Below are 19,948 nucleotides of genomic sequence, written 5' to 3'. Positions count from 1 at the left end.
TCTGGCTTTTATTATATAGGACATGTGTAATCATATACCTAAGAAGAACATCCTACTTCAACTTTTGAAATTGTCTCTTCTTTTTCCTTCCACTCCCTTACTAGCTTAATTTCTTCTCATCTTTTGTATCTGTAGATGTCAGTTCCACCATGGGGCCTTCTCCGTACACACAGACTAGATTGGGTCTCATTGTGCACATTGACATGCCACCAGGAATATATATATTCTTCATAGCAGCCATACTAACTTCAATTAACTATCTGTATAATTATTTGTTTAGCATCCATCATCCATTAGCTTGTTGACATCATGGAGTCTTTCTTGCCTAGCAGGGTTTTTAGTACTTGGCAGATACTCTTTCTGTATTTCTGTGTAAATAAATGATTGTCAGAAAATGTAATATTGGATAAAAGAAGATAGGTAAGAGGAATATTAAACAGGTAGGAAAGAGTTGGATAAATGAACAAAATGGAAAATAAAACACAAATTCTAGGTGAGTTCCATTTTTCTAGCTTAGATAATTGGAGGTGCCATTAATAAGATGTATGATTACATTGTGGGGTAAGAATATGACTTAAATTGGAGCCTGACTATATTAATTAATTGGCTAATATTAAATTACATTTTGTTTACTTTGGAGGGATTTGGTGTCATCTAGTCTTATCTCACTATATTTTCAAAAACTTTCATTGTGAATTGTTTCTGGAGAAGATTAACATGTACTATTTAGGTTGGTTATACTTTCCTTCAGTTTCAGAAGATTACCTCCTGAATTTTTATGCTCATATGTTTGGCATTTCTCCAATATTGAACCAGCCTCCTTTGCTATATGGCATAAGAAATTTTAAAACTTTTTCATTTAATTAAGTTAAACTTGAAAATTTGGAAAAGCTGAGGGCTATTCTTATCTTTGCAATTAGACCTAGTTTTGTTATAAAGTAAAAAATAGAAGTAAAGAAATCTATAATTATCTTAATGGTTAAACCCCTCTGTAAAACCTCATGCCAGTTAAAGAAAGATTTCTAAAGGCAGAAAGTAAGTTTTTGACATCAAAGACTGCCATGTAATCATCTCATCATTTATTCTGTTTATTTTAATAAAAAGTATTGTCTATTTCTTTCCAGTTACACACAGAGAAAAAGACAAAGTAAAAGAAAAAGAAAAACCTGAAAAGAAAGGTATAGTGTTTTTGTTATTGCTGTTTTTAGACATTGGTTCCTTCCTGTTTGGCCTCTTCTTTACATCAGATTTTAGATGATCATAAATTTATGTTTTTATTTATATTATGATAATTTTATTATAATTGAATCTGAAAAGAGTAATTTCTGGGTTGAAGAAAATGAAATGCTTAAGACTTTTGAACTCTGTTGCATATTTTGATTACCTATTAGACTAGACTTTAGATTTTTATTTTTTGTCTTATTTATTTGTTTAGGATACATAATGCAGATTCATTATTTAATGCATAAAGATACATTGTTAAAAGTTTCCTGCCTTGTTCCCACCCTCCAGGTTCCCATTCTATCCTATCTATACATAATACATAGTAAAAGACTTTTATAAGTTTTATGTGTATCTTTCAGAGCCTTGTCATGAATTTATAAGACATATAACTTATTGTTTCTCCATGTTTTTCCACACAAAATTTAGCATATCCTCTATTCTAACTTTTATAATTTATCAATATTATCTAAAGAACTTTCAATATCAGTAAATAGATATTTTCCTCATTCTCTTAAAAAAACTGCATTTAAGTAGAGATAAATTTTTTCACTTTAACTGCTTTATATCTATAGATTCAAAGAGTTAAGTATGAACTTTAGCAATTTATATTTCTGGTGTAACTATAAGTACTCATTACCTATTTCTCCTGATAATATGTGTGCATTTCATTTGAGTATATATCCTTGTCTATCACTTTTCAAATATTTTTTTCAGTTTTGTAGTTAATGTAATGGTGTCTGTCTGTGGGAATAGATATGTGTGAGTATGTATGTTTATATTCCTAAATTTGCATGTGGCTAGATAAATATTACTTTTGGTATTTCTGCTTTTAAATCTTTTCCCACAGATTAAATCACTAGTTAATAATATTTTCCCCAAGTTTTAAAAACTTTCACATTTCACTTTAATTCATCAAAAATCTGTATTAATATATGATCTGAAATAAAATTCCCAGTTACTTTTTTGCTTTTGTTTTAGAGTGGATTATTCCTAGAATATTTGGGTTAGACTTCAAAATGCTATCTCAGTCTTCACTCCAAGTCTTTAAAATTGCACTCTATTCAGATATTATTACATTGGTAGCTCTTTATTTCTGAGTTTGGCTCTTCAGAGTCATAAATCTTTGAAATAGTTCATTATTTTGGTGGTTGTAAGACTGAGGTAAAGAGAAAACTTGGCTTTAAAATCTATTAAAAGTGTGTACTAATATAAAATTTTCTATTTAAGCAACTCACAAGGAAAAAGTTGAGAAAAAAGAAAAACAAGAAACAAAGACAATGGCAAAAGGTAACTTTTCTCTTGATTATTTTCATAACTAAATTCTTTTATTGTTAAAGTTTACATTTTGGGTAACAGCTGGATGATTGTAAGCATTCACAGTTTCCTTTACATAAAACACTAATTTGGCCTTACATTTTAAATTTAATATTTAAAGAATAATAAAAATGAATACATAAAACAATTGAGCACCTTTGAGAGGAGAATAAAGAACTTTCCCATACGTGGTAGGCAGAATTTTGGACCCCATGCCTTTTATCCCTTGATGTCATCCCAGTGGCTATGTTACATTATATAGCAGAAAGGAGTTTGCAGAAGTAGTTAAAATTCATCTAAAATACAGAAATTTTCCTGAATTATCCAAGTGACCTCAATGTAATTTCATGAACCTTTAGAAACCTTAGAGAAGGGGCAAAAGAGAAAGATTTGAAGTGTCAGAAGAACTGACCTTTGTTGCTTCCTAAACATCCTTTACATAAGAAAATTGAGGAGGGCACATGGAAAGTGTGAGAAAAATTTTGAAGTGTCAGAAGAACTGACCTTTGTTGCTTCCTAAACATCCTTTACATAAGAAAATTGAGGAGGGCACATGGAAAGTGTGAGAAAAATTCTGCAACACAATGAATGAGTATGAAAGCCCATTCTTCCTAGAGCCTCTAGTAAGAGATGCCACTCTATTAATAACTTGACTTTAGCCTTGTGGACACTAAAAAGAGAATGTATTGAGCCACATGGTGACAATACTTTTGAACCATGGAAACCAGGAGATATTGAATGAATGTTGTTTCAAGAAGATGTTTTAGGTAATTTGTTACTATGACAATAAGGTTTACAGCTTTTGGCCAGTATTACACATTGAGTTTGATTTTTAGAAGATTTTAATTAAGGATTGGTTTTTAAGAAGAAAAAGTAAATCATGCATTTTGATTAATATTTTAACCATTGAATCCCCAAGTTCTTAATACTAAACCCCCCAAAATCAAATACACAATCAAAGTAAAGTATTTTGGAGGATTACATCTATTAGCTATCCTATGCTAAATTTGCCTACCACTGGTTTAATATTAGGAAAATATAAAATTTAATTGATAGTTCAATATGAACTATTAAAATATAGGTTTTATGTGATCAGCATAGTTTAGAAATCTCAATCTAGTATTTTCAAGGGATGAACAAATCATTTAGATGAAAATTGTAATCTATCGTCAAAATTTAATGCATTTATTTAATGTCAAATAATTAGGTATTTGAGATATATATACATATATATTAGTAAATTTTCTCAATGAGATAACCAAATATCATTTTATTGAAGTTAAGATGGATGAAAGAAATTCTGATTCTCACTTTGGTTCTCCATTGCATACGCCATTTTGGTTGAAGCTCAGGTGAACTAATGATTAATATAAGTGGCAGCGCCACTTGTTGCATATGAATTTAGCACAAAGGAATTCATATATGGGGGAAACATGGGGAATATAGAGAATGCCTTCTGGTAATGTTTGACATGTGGAAAATACATGAGATATTCAAGAAAAAGAAAGCAGTCCAGTGGAGGAAGAAATTGTGGGAAATGCTACGCGAAGAGAGATGGGATGGGGCCAGATATCACAAGGTTTTAAATGCTCTCCTAAGCATGCTTCAGATAAGATTATACTGCTGATCATTAGAGCTCCAGAAACTAGCTCTGAGCCCAGGTCACAATGAGCTCTCTGGCAGTATTTTTTGGGTGAATATATATGAGTTGTATGTCTCAGGTGCTGTTGGCCATCTGAGTGGAACTTTCTCTCCAGGCAGAAACTAATGAATGTTTGGTGTGGGCTTCTGGAATGATGTTGATTTAAAGTGATTTGCAGAGAGCTGATGGTTTCAGTCGTTGAAATGAGTCTGTGGTAGGAAAGAGCAGAAACTAACAAAGGAGATTTAGAAATGGATTAAAGGGAGTAGAAGAAAACCTCCAATTGAATATAGTCACAGGAGCCCCAAAGACATTAGAAGTTTGTGGGGCAGTTGAGTGTGTTTCAATGAGATTTTTAATGGTCAAGTAACTTTGGAAAACAGTGCATCGTGTAACTCCCTTCCTTGAAGATGCTCAAGACATTTCAGCATTGAGAAGTTTTAAAGAAACTGGTTTAACTTTGTGATTCCAAATTTATTTGATCATAGGAATATCCCCCTATTCCGACCCCAGTATCAGCGTCTCCCTGTAAAGTTTCTGAGGAATGGAGCTTTGGGAGATATTGGTCTATTTAAGAAAATGAAATACCCCAAACAATTCTGGTTTTGTAAATATCAGGCATTATCATTTTCATTCTTCTCTTTATTCTTCACTGGACATCACAATATTATCTTAATTTCAAATCATTGTTTAGTGTACTAAAGTCAAGAAACTTGATTATAATATTTTCATCAAATTCTTCAACATGAATGACAATAAAAGCCTTGATAAATTACATGAGAGTCCAACATTGTAGTAGACTTATTTTGATATCTAGTGATTATGTATGATCCCTTAGAATAAATGATGTCCAATATGCTGCATCTATTATAAACAATTTTTTATAAATGCATGCTATATTATTATTGCTCTTTAAAAAAATAATTGAAAGATTCACAGACTATTTCATATTCCCGGTTCTCTTCCTCCAGACACACATAACAGCAAATTAAAATAATGTTTGTATATAAAATATATGTATACATTATAATTAATATATATTCATACATATTCTAATTTGTAGCCCTTTCTATTTACTGAGATACATTTAAGTGCTTTAAAAGTCAATATAATAATTATTTCTGACTTAAGATTTGCAGGAGCCAATATGTTAATTCCTGCTCTCTTTATGTCTCTTTAAAGTCAAGTTACTAGAAACTGAATGTCTGAGTCATCCTTGAATGGATTTTATTGTTTTATCCCTTTTAGTCATCATCATTGCAAGTAATTTTACATTTATATTCTCAATAGTTATCTTTAAAAAGTCTTATGTTGACAGTTCAGTGTCTTTAGTGACTTTTAAGATATTCAGTTGTGGAACAAAATTATCTGATCCCTTTACTGGCTTTTTGGTTTGAGCATTGCCTTTCATTGAACATGCCTGTATACACACCCCCTGCGTATTTGCAATACCTCCTTGTTGATATATTAAGTTCCTAACTACCTAAAAAATAATGTGTTCATGTACAAATTAAGAAAGAGTCCAACATTTCCTTTGTTTTACTACTCTAATATGGCACTTCCTAAACTATGTAAAAGTCAGATAATGGTATTTGTGTCAAGTATTTATCTCAGAGATACTATTTTTCTATTGTTTTTTTCTTTTTTCTTTCTTTGTAAATTGTTCTTAACAACCAGTGAAATATGAAATGCTGTGTTGGTAAGGGAACAAAAATAAACCAACTTTTTAAAAACCTATACAGAAGAGAAGAAAACTAAGACTAAAGAAAAGATTGAAGTAAAGACTAAAAAGGAACCAAAAGGTGGGAAGCAGGAGAAAGTGAAGCAATCAGCTGCAAAAGGAAAAGAAGTACAGAAAACATCACCTAAACCCAAAGGGAAGGATGAGAAAGAGACCGTGGCTGTGTCCAAGCATGAACAGAAAGGTAAACATTCAGACAAGGCGGCTGGAGGTTGTAAGAGAATATTGGGCAAGAAGCAGATAGAGTGAAATTAAAATCTGAGAAAGACTGACATCAGACATCAAATGGGGAAAAAGATTTGTGTAAGTAAATACACTTGGAAAGAAATATAATAAATTGGAAATTAAAATTTATTTATAGACATACCCAAATGTGTCTACATATCTAAAGATGCACTTTGAAGTATTTTGAAAAGAGGATTTGAGTTAGTATCTGAAGTTATTTAAAGGTTGGTGATAAATGTTGAATTCTCAAGATAAGAGAGTTCTATTAAGATGTGGAACAAACATTGTATGTGTTCTACTCTTTGGAGAAAAATAGTCCAAGAAAAATAATAATTCTTAAGGAGTAATTTAAGGGGTGTATGTTCAAATATATAGAAAAACTATTCATACATTTCTGTTGCCTCTGTAAGAGCATATAATTTAGAATATACATTAAGTTATTAAATTCATTTAATTTGATAGGCAAAAAGGTTTAGAAGAACCCTCAAGTTTCTTTGCCAGCTTCTATGACTAAGTGTATGACTTTGGAAAACTCTATATCTGACATACTGTGTGGTTCTTCAGCTAGATCGATGTTAAACTTACATCCCTACTGAAATAATAAAGAGCATTTAAATGGAAGTGAAATATGCACCTGAAATTCTTTATGGAAAGGTGCTATGTAAACCTAAAATGGTGGAGTTTTAAGAGGGCAGCTGAGGGCCTATTGCCTCACATTTCTGTCCCTTGTTGAATCAGTCCTTCCCTAAGTCCATTCCTGGCTCCAACTGCTACACAACCGGAGACTCCCCATACGGACTGTGGGTTCTGCTCTGTAGGGACTATTCCTGCACAGGTTTCTCAGGAGTATTGCAAAATAACATTTCTCTGTACTCCAGTAGTTTTGAATAATTTTATTCGAGGACTAAAATTAAGAAGTGGTTTATGGGATACTTTCATTAAAATATTTTACAACTTTCTTACTAAGGTATTTGAACGGTGAAATTGAAAATATTTTTTTCCCATTTTAAGGTGTAAGATATAAAATTTGCATTCCACACTTTTTTTTAGATTCCACATGTAAGTGAGATATATGATATTTGTTTTTGCAACCTATTCTTGCATTTACTTTTAAACCATGTTTCCCCTGAATTTATAAGCAATATTTATAAACTTTGATTTATATTTAAAAATTTTAAGGGAAGAGAAGGAAAAGAATAAAAGGTAAAAGCTAAAAGCTAAAAAAATTTCTTTTTTAGTTATCCACATAATTAAAAAAATATATATATTTTTATTGATTTCAGAGAGGAAGGGAGAGAAAGAGAGAGATAGAAGCATCAATGATGAGAGTGAATCATTGATTAGCCACCTCCTGCACTCTTCCTACTGGGGATCAAGCCCCCAGTCCAGGCATGTGCCCTTGACCGGAATCAAACCTGGGACCTTTCAGTCCACAGGCTGACACTCTATCCATGGAGCCAAACTGGTTAGAGCACATAATTTTTAATTTAGGTAATTTTAATTTATTATAATGTAATATTTTAAGATATGAGTAGAGTTTAAACTTTGGAGCCCTAAAAACCTTTTTCAATTTTAAATATTATATATATATATATATATATATATATATATATATATATATATATATATATATATTTTAAAATATTAAGTATTGCCCCTCTTAAAACTATATGTTATTTTAAAAATAATTTGGGTACAAAAATACATAGTAAATAAAGATAAAATATTTTGAATAGATTATTTTACTGTGACATAAAACAGGAAAATTAATCTTCTGACTCATTATATGTTTATTTACAATTATTATCAATACCCTAAAATACTTTAAATTTTAGATCACCCTTTAAAAAAGAAAGTAATCTGCTGAAACATACCAAGTATCTAACTAGACACATGAATATACTTTTTTAAAAATATATTTTTATTGATTTTTTACAAAGAGAAAGGGAGAAGGATAGAGAGTTAGAAACATTGATGAGAGAGAAACATTGATCAGCTGCCTCCTGCACACCCCCTACTGGGGATCAAGCCTGCAACTCAGACATGTGCCCTTGGCCAGAATCAAAGCTGGGACCCTTGAGTCCGCAGGCTGACGCTCTATCCAGTGAGCCAAACTAGTTAGGGCATGAATATACTTTTAATGTTCATTTTTAGCACATTTGGGTTTTGGATGAAGAATATATTATTATTATTATTATTATTATTATTATTATTATTTATTATCATTGATTTCAAAGAGGAAGGGAGAAGGAGAAAGATCTAGAGGAGCATTAATGATGAGAGAGAATCCCTGATCATCGGCTGCCTCCTGCATGCCCCGCTACTGGGGATCAAGGCTGCAACCGGGCATGTGCCCTGACCAGGAATTGAACTGTGACCTCCTGGTTCATAGGTCAATGCTCAACCATTGAGCCACGCCAACAGTGCAGGGCATATATTATTGATGGAGACATATCCCTAGAACATTTTCAAATAATATTTATTTTCCTGGTCACCTGTATTTTATTTCTATCAGTAAAAAGGATTATTAAATATAACATTATATTACCATTTTCACTTTTATTCTACTGTTTTTATTTCCACATGAAGAGCTACTTATCTATTAAAAGGACATTCAAATTTTACTTAAAGTTAGAAACAAAACCACAAATATGATTTTATCAGCTAAACTAGTGCATGTGCTAAAGTAAAGCACCTTATTGAGACCTGCTACCATCAATTAAATAAATGTTTCATTAGGTAAGTCATCAAAACTTTAACTTCTAATACCTGGTCAGACACATAAATATGTGTGTTTTTTAATTAAGCAAAAATTTAAGAGCATTTAAAACGAATAAAAACTAATCACATAATGATTTTAAGTAAACATGACAAAGACAGTTGTTTTTTAAATATTCTGTGAGGTGGCTTTGATTTTTGAGACTCTTGTACTGCTGATTTAGTAAAATTGTTGAGCTAGTTCTCTTTTGCGCAAGGGAATATTTATTTCCTTAGATTAAATTACGCCTAATTAATTTGAGTTATTCTTTTCATACAAACTTCCAAATAATTCTTTTTGAACCAGTAGGGCCCCCCAGGTCTTTTACTCACTGGAAAGATATTTTTACATGGAGTACACACACTTATTGACAATTATTTAATCATACAGGGTAGGTAAAACTGGTTTATAGTTGTAATACAAATAAACAAAACTAATAAGTAATAATACAAGAATAAACTTTGTGTTTTGCATACTCACAACTGTAAACCTAACTTTGCCTACCCCTGTATAATATATATATATATATATATATATATATATATATATATATATATATATATGTATTCATTTGTGGTTATTCTTACTATTGAATGTATAAGCAATATATTCCTACTTAAAGCACTGGGAATAAGATTCATAAGTATGTGCATATCCACCACAGACTTTTACACACGGTTATATAGCATATAATCTAGATTTATGGGCCAATCTTAACCTATTTCAAGTAGGGTAAGAAGGGTTGACATGAGCAGGCATTGCTCCCTGATTTTCTGATAGTCTGTGGCAAATCTGTGGGGAAGAAAAGATTAAACCTCCCACTGAATGCTCATTCCCTCCCTCCCTCCCTCCCTCCCTCCCTCCCTCCCTCCCTCCCTCCCTCCCTCCCTTCCTTCCTTCCTTCTTTCCTTTTTTAATGACTAAATATTTGTGACAGGAAGACAAAGTATAGCTAATGTGAATCTGTTATAGAGCACAAAGCACAAGTGTCCATCCTCATTAGAGTTTTTAAAAATTTCCTTTCTGCACCCAGAATGCATTTTGTCTCAGTTGCCCCTCCACAGGGAACTCGACAAGGCAGCAGCTGAGTGACACCCATCATTGTTCCCTGAGAATCAAGGAGAGAAATGAATGGACAGTGTGTGTTATCCCTGGAAGGATATTCATTTGAGGGGGAAAAAAGAGTAGTGACCAAATAGGAAATTAACTTATGTGAATTATTAATGACTAACTTTGAAGTTTGATAGTTCAGATTTTCTCTAGGAAAAAATTTTTCTATTTTAAAATTTGAGTTGTGTTTAAAAACATTTGTATAAAATAAATCTTTCAGAGTTGAAAGGTCTTGGTTTTGCTCTATCCTGAGACAGGTGAAGGAGATACACTGGGGACTGCCCCAAATATAATTGCCTAGAATTCTCATATTGTTAAGTTCAACACTGAGGACAGGCGGAAATAGCCATCCTAATTTAAAATATTGAAAATGTCTAATTTAAAGTGTTCTAAAAATATATTTATCATGTTCCTATTGATATCTTGGTGCCATTAGAAGGCAGAATCATTTATAACAGAAACCACCTAAGTTTTGTAACTCAAATAATTTTCTTGATTAAAAAATAAATATTCTTAGAATGTGTAAGTGATTTTCTTTTTCAAAGTGGAAGCTCATAGGACTATTGGTGCATTAATTCAATGGATGACTTTTGGATCCATAAAATATTTGGTGTAATAAATATAAGCACTTTACTTGGGTAATAATTTAACATTTGGCTGTTCACATTACATGTCACCACAAGGAAAAGCTTGGAAGCATAATGACTTAGCTATATCAGTACACTCTTCCACATCTCACCACAGCTTGGAGCAGAGAACAATATTTCATTTATGAGGGTTTTGAATCCTTCACATTCCAAGTAGCCCCTGCATTCTAAACATAGGACATACACACATCCTCCATTGTGTTGCAAAAGCTGTCATGTCCTTAGAAATCGTTGTGAAAAAGAATTTGAGGGATTTTAGATCAGCGATTCTAGAAGTGTGGTCTAATTAGACTCTTCCGAGTGGTTTGCTAAAAATTGTGAATTCCTTGAGTCCAGACCCTTGGAATTATAATGTTCAGGGTGATGGGGCCCAGAAATCTGCATTTGAGCAAATTTTCCATCTTTTTAATATAGATATTGCCCTTAGAGAACTATGTCTGAACTGCAGGAAGGACACATCTAAAAAGATCCCAGTCACTTACGCTACTGAAACAGAGGGGAAAGCGATCATTTCAGGAAGCCCACACTTGCCCAACCTCAGATTTATTATTTAAGGTTTAGCTTTATCTTAGAGCCAAATTGCCCATGGTGGAATTTTGCTCAGGAAAAAGTTATGTCCAGAAAAGAGAAATGCTCTCTACCTTAATCTTACTTCCCCTCTGTACCAGAGGGTGTCCAGGTTTTGGGCTCTGAAATCTCTGCCATTACTCTCAGTGAGTCCAGGAGCAAACAGATTCCTGAGTTGATCTGACAACTCCCTCCCCCTTCACACCTCACCTATGTGGAAGTGTGCTCCAATACAACAGTCATAATACATGCACATTTTACATTTTTGAAACCTAATAATTTTTGGCCTATTCATATTTAGATATTGACAAAAGTTTATTATTTCTACATCTGCAATAATTATATTTATTATTTTTTCAAAGATTTGGTAGATTCATAATAAAATGAAATACTCAATAATACTATTAATACTTTAAAAAGAATGAGGTTTACAAAAATCCTTGTATGTGTATTTATATAGTAACAAGTTTTATTATTTCATGCTTGCTATACATGATTTGGAGCACTTAAGGATGTATCATGTTGCATATATTCAATAAACTCTCTTGGTCCTAAAGCTGCCTTTGGATTTGTTGGATAATAAGATGCCTGTTTAGAAACATGAAATGTAAATCATCTTAAACAAGATTCATTTCACAATATGCAAACGTTAAAGAAGATATGGTAAAACTTATAGAATGATTCATCAACTGAGATTTGGGTTGGAATGACCTCATTGGATTCTCAACTTATGTGAGAATTGAAAGTTCAGTACAATGTATTTGATTTAGAAGGAAAAGAAAACAAACTTACTTCTAAAATCATTTAAACAAAGTCGGCTCCAAATTCTCTTAATCCTATACTTTTCTCTTTATTTCTTCTTCCATAGGCTATAGACTAGTCCACATTATAAAATGCCCTTGTGATAAAGATTACTGAATTGATTTGCTTAACAATGATATTATTTGGTACTATAAGTCTGTCCTTCCTGATTTACTCCTAAATGAAGAGCATTTCCATGCAGGGGACCCCTAACCGATTGCAAAGGGGTTAGCTCTCCTGCTTGTCTTTTCCAGAAAACACTCTGCTACTCCATTTAGACAATTAGCAGAAGGACTGGGAGTGAATATTTGGTAAAACACTCCAAGTTGAAAACAATTTCCTTTTGTAAAACTTCCATTTTATTTTTGAGAACACAGACAATGAGAAAGATTGCTTTAATATGATGGTTTCTGTAATCAAATTGATCAAAGAGGTTTTGATTTCTAAAAACAACCACTATAATGATACCCTAAACAAGTCTGTTTCAATTTTTAAAGTTATTCTTTTTGTATGGAATAAATGGAACAGTATGTTTATTATGTCTTTTTATCCCCCAGTGTGTTCATATAAGTGCAAATTATTCCTTCACAGAATTGTAGTAACTAAAATAGAATTGAGCTATTTTGTTTGTTTTGTTAAACCATGTCTCCCTAGAAAAAAGAAAGGTGTTGATGACAATTTTTCATTGTTCTTTTTTCTTTCTACTCTTGTCAGATCAGTATGCATTCTGTCGATATATGATTGACATGTTTGTCCATGGGGATTTAAAACCAGGTATTCCAAACAAATCTTATACTTGTCTGTTGTAATAGGCTTTGTTTCTAGTCAGCTTTTTTATGTACTAAAGTGTATTTTCTTTTTTTATATTGCATAATGCATGTGTAGATCTAGACTAAAACCAATAAAAAGAAGTAATAACTTGCATCAGGGCCTTTAATTTTACTTTGTATTACTGCATGGCCTATTATAAATGAAGTCAGCTGAAAACTAAAAATTACTAATCTCTTCATATACAAAAAATGCTAATATCTTTAATAATATCTTGGAAGGAAGAGGTGAATCATCTTGTTTTATTTGTAGTAAATTTAGAATAACAGACCTACAACAATGAAACTACCCATTTTTATTTAGTAGTGCACAAAATTCATATGAAAATTAATCACATTTTAAATATTTAATCTTTTTTTTCAATACTGATTTTCTCACTTACATGTGAACTTGGCTTAGTTGCTCCAGAGAACTACTGAAGGAGATAGCCAACCTTGGAGTTATTAGTCAATGCGATGAGGAAGTATATTTTTACTTAAGAAAATGTACCTATCATCTCTTCTATCCTTGTTACCCAGAGGGTAACAAGGGATTCTTTATTAACATCTTAATTAAGAAGAAATAACTTGATTGCTTGTGCTATGCCTTTTTAAAACTTTCTTATTTAATATATTGGTGTGATGTTGGTTAAAAAAAATATGTTTCATGTGTACAATTCTATAATACATCATCTGCATATTATATTGTGTTTTCTCCACCCCAACTCAAAAGGGACTTCACTTGTGCTATGGCTTTTGCATATTTAAAAATTGATGGTACCATGGCACCATATTAATGTTTGGGGAAACATTTCTAAGAAGTTGGTATTATTAAGGAAGGAGCTAATATACCTTAGCATAATTGAAGCAGACTATTAAAAAATATATATGTCTTGGTTTCTCAAGTATTTTTATGAAAAACTTTCTAAAATGTATCATAATTTATGCATATATTGGCAAAAAGACATATTGTATCTAAAACAAATATACAACACACCTAGGTCCTAGAAAATTAGAAGAGCATGAGAACTTTGGCTTTCAGGAAAAGTTAGTTAATTCTAGTAACATATTCAAGTAGATTTCCTCCCCCCTCCTCCTCCTCTTGATCTTCTCATTTTTCTTCACTTTCTTAATAAATTAGAAACTGAAATGAGAGGGAAAATACTGAAAAATGTGTTGACTCTTTCAGTAGATACAATTAATGTTAACATATGTGTATTGTTTTATAGTAAATGTAGATGGAAACATTCGGGAAGATAGTTTAATGTAGTGAAAACAGAGGCTTTTCAACACAAATACAGACATAATTCTTGACACCTTCCTTTTCTAACATTGGACCTTGAACAAATCATTGAATTCCACCTGATCTTTAGGGTTAATACATTTTAAATTTCGATCACAGTAACAACCTTGAAGAATTGTTGACAAAGCATCTAGTAGATGCACAAGAAAATGCTACTATAACCGTATTCTTTAATTCACCCATTTCACCTCTGCCTATCTGGGTGAGGGTCCCCAGAAAGGAGTTTCTCAACATTGACAAGTACCAGTCTATAAACACCATTAATTCACTTTTAGAGGACAGGTTTGCTGCCCATTTCAGTGAGAGATACTAACAGCTTAATAGTCATGCTGCCAATCATTTCTTTCTGAAAATTTAACAACAGATTACGGTTAGAAGGAACAGTAAAACCATCTCTGCAAAAGTTAAGAAGAATTTAGTTATGAACAATACAGGGAGAGCCTCTCTAACATCATATGTGAACATTCTCTGAACAGCCATGAGTTCAGATCTATGGTACTACTATGTAATCTCCTAACTCCTGAAAATAATCCTGAATTGTTATAGATTTCCTAAAACCATTCATTGACTTTCCAATTGCCTTCTTAATTTATTTCATCTATGTACATTCATACTTTTGAAGGTTTGTTCCTGTAATGTATACAAAATTAAAGAATATGTAGACCAGTATTGCTTGTGAGGTGAGGCATGGAATGGAAGACTCTGGAGAAGAAAAGCCTGTATGGGATAGCATGCCCCTTGTTTCACGTAACAAATAACATAAATCTTCATCAATGTACAGAAGGAAGATTCTAATATTGACTTTATTGGTGAGATAATACATAAGATAGAGTTAGCAAGCACAAAATATGGCTTGTGTTTTGAAAAACAAGAAATGAGAAATAAGGTTTAATCTGGGCATATTAATTTGAGAAAATGCAAGTGATAAGACTTTGACTCTGACTGACAATTCGAGAATAAAACAATTCCTGCCAAGTTTATTGCTCTGCACGTATCCACTGTTTAGAAAACATTTGTGCTTCCATCTGTTTCTGTTTGGGATTAGTGGAACACCTGTTATTGTTTAGCTAGAGTTCATTATTAATGACTAGTAATGAGTTTTTAAAACTATAATTTGATTTTTTCCTCTGGGATACAGTATTTCCTTAGCATAATATTGTCACCCCCTCAAAAATAGTCCAAGTTACAGTTGAAATTTGAAAAACCTTATTAAGCTCTGACCAGCTGGTTCAGTTGGTTGGAGCATCCTCCCTTACATCAAAAGGTTGCGGATCCTCGGTCAGGGAGCATGACAGGAGGCAACCAATCGATGTTAATCTCTCACACCTCTCTCTTCTCTCTTCTTTCTTCTCTCTCTCTCTCTCTCTCTCTCTCTCTCTCTCTCTCTCTCTCTCTCTCTCTTCTTTTTCTCCATTTATCTATCTGTCTATCTCTCTCCCCTTCCTCTCTCTAAAAAACATACCCTCGGGTGATGATTAAAAAACCCCAAAACCTTATTAATGAAGTATGCTGACACCGTGATGTTAAGTCCCAAGTTTCACCTTTTTATCCTATTAAATAGAATATTTTTATGATAGAGTTAATATTTATTTTTTAGCTAAGATTTTTGTCTATATATCTGAAGATGAACTGAATTGTTCTTTCTGATTCTCTATCGTAAAAATCCCCACCTCAATTACAGGGATTATTTTAATAAACTAGAATAATGTATAAGGATCATATCATTTTATTGTATCTAAAATTCTCCTGTACTGAATCACTCTATATTAAGTTGAAAAAATAAGGGGGAAAAAACTTAAATCTAGAAAGTGAGCATACTAAGTGACCTACTAAGGCGGGGTCCTATGGCAATTGGAGTAGATATATATTAAATGTATACCTTTAGGGATATCGGGGACACTTGAAGAACTCCCCACTCCAGAAATACTCTCTTTTTGCTGCTTTTTAATGACCTAACAACCCCACTATTAGATCTCTTGATTTTGTAGATGGTCAATGTTATAGGAGAGTTTATTTTTAATAGTCCATAATCGGTCTTAGGAAGGAGAGAAGAAAGGAGAGCTAGAGAGAACACAAGCAAGAGCAAGCGAGAGCGAGAGCGAGAGCGAGAGCGAGAGCGAGAGCGAGAGCGAGAGCGAGAGAGAGAGAGAGAGAGAGAGAGAGAAGAGAGAGAGAAGAGAGAGAGAGAGAGAGATCCTGTCACCCTATGGTGGCTGTTTTGAAGCTGGTAACTCCTACTTTTACTTTAGGCCTAATATACTCTAGTTGTCATTATCTTATAAGAGAAGTATTAAAGTTGGTCAAGACAGACATTAGTTGCAATATTGAGACTCAGTTCATGAGGGGTTTTTTTTGTGTGTGTTTTTAATTTCTTTTTAGTTTTTAGAAATTGATAGTACAGATGGTCAAGATAAATTATTTTAGATTTTCAAAGTTGATTTCTCTTTATTAAAGTTCTAGTAATTCGAATTTTCTTTTTTGATGCTACGTACATTTTTCTTCAGTGAAAGCTATAACAGCAGTTGCAGCCATATCAACAGGTTTTTTTGCTTTGTTTTTGTTTGGGTTTGATTTGTTTTCATTTAGGTAGGTTATTTTTTTTAAAATCATGATGTTGCTAGGCATTTTCATATTTCCTATTCATCAACTTCCACCTGGCTCAAATGAATTGCATACATCATCGGACAGAGTCAACCAAGTCAACAAATTTGTATAAGTAAGAAATCACAGGGCTCACAGATCTCTTTATATTAACTCTAGATAAAGAAATCAATTTAAATGTCCAGTACAAAATCCAGGGTTAGTGTGCTTTGGCTTAGTAATTTTAACACTTTTTTTCAGCTTTTCGTGTCTGTAGCCATTATGATTAAAGTTCAATACAAGTTAATGTTTATTCCTTAGAAGTTATCCCACCATTGAAATTCTAACTACTATCTCACTTTTACTTGAGCCAAGAATTCATGCCAAGGTAATTTATTCTATTTTCTATGCCTCTTAAAATTGAAGGTATTCACTTATCAAAATTTTCTCTGACTATAGTAAGGTATTCGTTGGCAGCCTGTATTCCAATTCCATAGCTAGAAAGAGCCTCAAGGAATGTTAGTGCTCTCATTTTATTAAGATCCTTTTCTTAAAATTCAGTGGCGTATAACTGAATTTCTGGTTTGATCCCGCTGATAAGAGGACAAATGTAATTGCATTATATTAACTGTTATTTAATGGTTTAATCCAATGAATTGCAGAACTTAATTGGCTGTATTGGAGAAGATTTCGTACGATTCAGCCATACTTGCCTCTCCTCCAAAAAAGACTGCCTCATAAAAATATACTCACTTTAGTTCCAAACATCCATTTATTTTCACAGAACAAAATATTTGGGAGTTTTGATGTATACTCAATTCTATTTGTTGAATTCCTTCAGCAAGTTGACAGTCCAGAAAAGAGATAAGATGTCATAAATCATTTTATAACTAAGGGTAACTTGATAAGTATGCAATAGAGGCTCAGAAAATGTACATGTTAATCTCAGTATACTAGGAATAAATAATGATCTTCAAATACCACTTGGACTTCTTAATGTTATTGTTTTTTAAATATTTTGAACCATTTAAAAAATTGTTACAGAAGTAATAATAAAAAGATAGCAAAATTTTCATAAGAACTTAAACATAGCAAGGCTAAATGTTTATTTCATTTCACTAATGTTATTCATTATTATTCCATTTTTTCCTAATATCAAAGGTTCATATACTCCAAATTAGAAACATTTTCAGAAAAAAACTGACTGCTCATCAGCTATCATGAGTAAAATTGCACTGTATTTATTTATAGGTACTAATTCCAGATTTCAAACTCATATTTACTAGGTTCTAGTATATTATTAATTACATCATCAAAATGCAACAGTTGAATTTTTGAAATCTTTGATGGCTCATTATTTTGTTGAAAAATTATGTAATTTTTATTTCATATGTGCAAACTGTTTTCATATTTAAATTTGTAAGCATTAATTAGAATGATTAACCCAATGATTTTTTATTTATACATTAGCAAATGCCTTCTGATACCTGTCTTCATATTTCTTCAGCATTTGTATATTTAAAAACCATAAATTTTGGCACACTGAATTTATAAAAGATGAAAGAGTACTGTACATACCCTTTTAACAAAATTAAATGGTTCATGTTCTTGCCACAAAATATTGCATGATAAAGTCCTTCCGATTGAAGGACTAACCGAATGAAGATGCCATATTTCCTGTTTCGTTCTTTGAAATGTATTGCTCACTTGATTCTTGAATTTGAGAAAATACATTGTCATTTGAAGATTCATGAAATGAGATTTCACTTGACTGATCATTTTCAATTTCCCTAATCATTAAAGTTTAGCATACTGTTATTAGCCTTTTTTGCATTCATCTTCTGATTTGTCTAATCACTGAAACATCTTCCTCTATCAATTTGCTTCTCTTTGTGGTTATGGATGGAAAAAAATTCTAAATTCTAAACTGTGTTCAGTGAAACTAAAAGTAGACCATATAAATGTCTTTAAACTTCTTTTATGCCTTCTTGAATGATGATGCAATACGTACTCAACATGTGGGACAACACATGAGATAATGCTGATTTTTATTACAATTTTACAATTGCATCATCCTTCTAGACAATTCATCACTATTCCATTTTTTATTATTTTAGTCTTTTTTGGCATTGTTGGGAATAATTGACGAATAATAATGAAATAATTCCTAAGTTTATAAAATAGAAAATGTTCAAGGTATAGGTAAAAATAGATCATGAAGATTTCATAATGGGTCCTGGATTTTTTAAATTGCTCAATTGTGCCGCATGGTGATTACAAGATACAATGCATTTTATTATGCTTAAAAAATAAGTAATGTTTTTCTTTGTTCCCTGGAAGACCTATAAGAAAAAATAAAATAAGACATATCAGTCTCTACAAATAATTACAACTGCTTGAAAAAAGAAACTCAAAAACTAATTGGCTCCTATGGACCCTGATAGCATACTGAAAACCAAGAGAACATAATGCGGGGTCATACAAGCCAGGATTTAAATTCTCTGCCTGAGTATTTTTAGCTGTATTCATTGAGTCTCAGTTTCTTCATAAAGCTTAATTCTTAAAGTTTTTTAAATTACAAAATAAAATATGTACAATTACTCCCCCCCCACAATCCTTTGCTTTCTCTTTTACTATGGAAGTTTACTACAAAACTGTTATCAGAGAAAACATACCCCATCTTCCCCCATTGCTAGTGAGATTGAGGTTCTTGGGGTACCGCTGGAATAAAAATTTCCAGAGCCCCCATGAGAGGATGAGATATGGTAGAAAGCTTTATTTCTGTGGAATTACATCCAAAGTCCCATTTCCCTTAGTCCAGTCATAGAAGAAGTATAGCTGGGATTTCAGTAAAGCTAAAAGCAAGGCCAGTGGCCGGAGTTTCCATTCCATGTTGGAGCAGGGTCTAGTACAGCATTAAGCTAGTTGCAGTCCATTTGTCTATTGCATATGAGGTCCACATGGCTGTGGACCATGTGGGCAAATGCAGGGAAGCAGGAGCAAAAAAGCCCCACAAGCCCAGAGTCACACAAGTCCAAGAGAGCCAAGAGCACAAGAGAGTGAACTTTTTTGTTCAGGGTTATGCCTCCCAAATCTTCACATCCTTGCAGTGGCCATGCCCATTCTGCACAACCGTCTCTGTCCCAGATGTGATTGATAGCAAGCACTTTCCTAGTCCCCCTTAACTTCATGTGTCTATTTTCCCTTTCTTGGGCCCATCTGGAATGTAA

General features: G+C 32.5%; 1 protein-coding gene across 14 annotated transcripts in view; it reads left to right on the top strand.

Annotated features, from left to right (window-relative positions):
• TRDN (triadin) overlaps nucleotides 1-19,948 on the top strand; it is a 278,614-nt gene that overhangs the window by 79,684 nt on the left and 178,982 nt on the right. For 13 of the 14 annotated variants that reach the window (XR_009453395.1, XR_009453394.1, XM_059700234.1 and 10 more), the window contains exons 6-9: nucleotides 1,125-1,178; nucleotides 2,452-2,511; nucleotides 5,923-6,105; nucleotides 12,744-12,803. Coding sequence is in view for 12 of the 14 variants with exons in the window: in XM_059700234.1 (XP_059556217.1) it covers nucleotides 1,125-1,178; nucleotides 2,452-2,511; nucleotides 5,923-6,105; nucleotides 12,744-12,803 (357 nt within the window). In the remaining 2 variants the exon portion in view is untranslated. The remainder of the gene's footprint in view (nucleotides 1-1,124; nucleotides 1,179-2,451; nucleotides 2,512-5,922; nucleotides 6,106-12,743; nucleotides 12,804-19,948) is intronic. The other variant, XM_059700238.1, reaches the window with a different exon arrangement.

This window comes from Myotis daubentonii, chromosome 6 (genome assembly GCF_963259705.1).
Source record: "Myotis daubentonii chromosome 6, mMyoDau2.1, whole genome shotgun sequence".
Classification (NCBI taxonomy): Eukaryota; Metazoa; Chordata; class Mammalia; order Chiroptera; family Vespertilionidae; genus Myotis; species Myotis daubentonii.
This window is presented reverse-complemented; position numbering and strand designations above follow the sequence as displayed.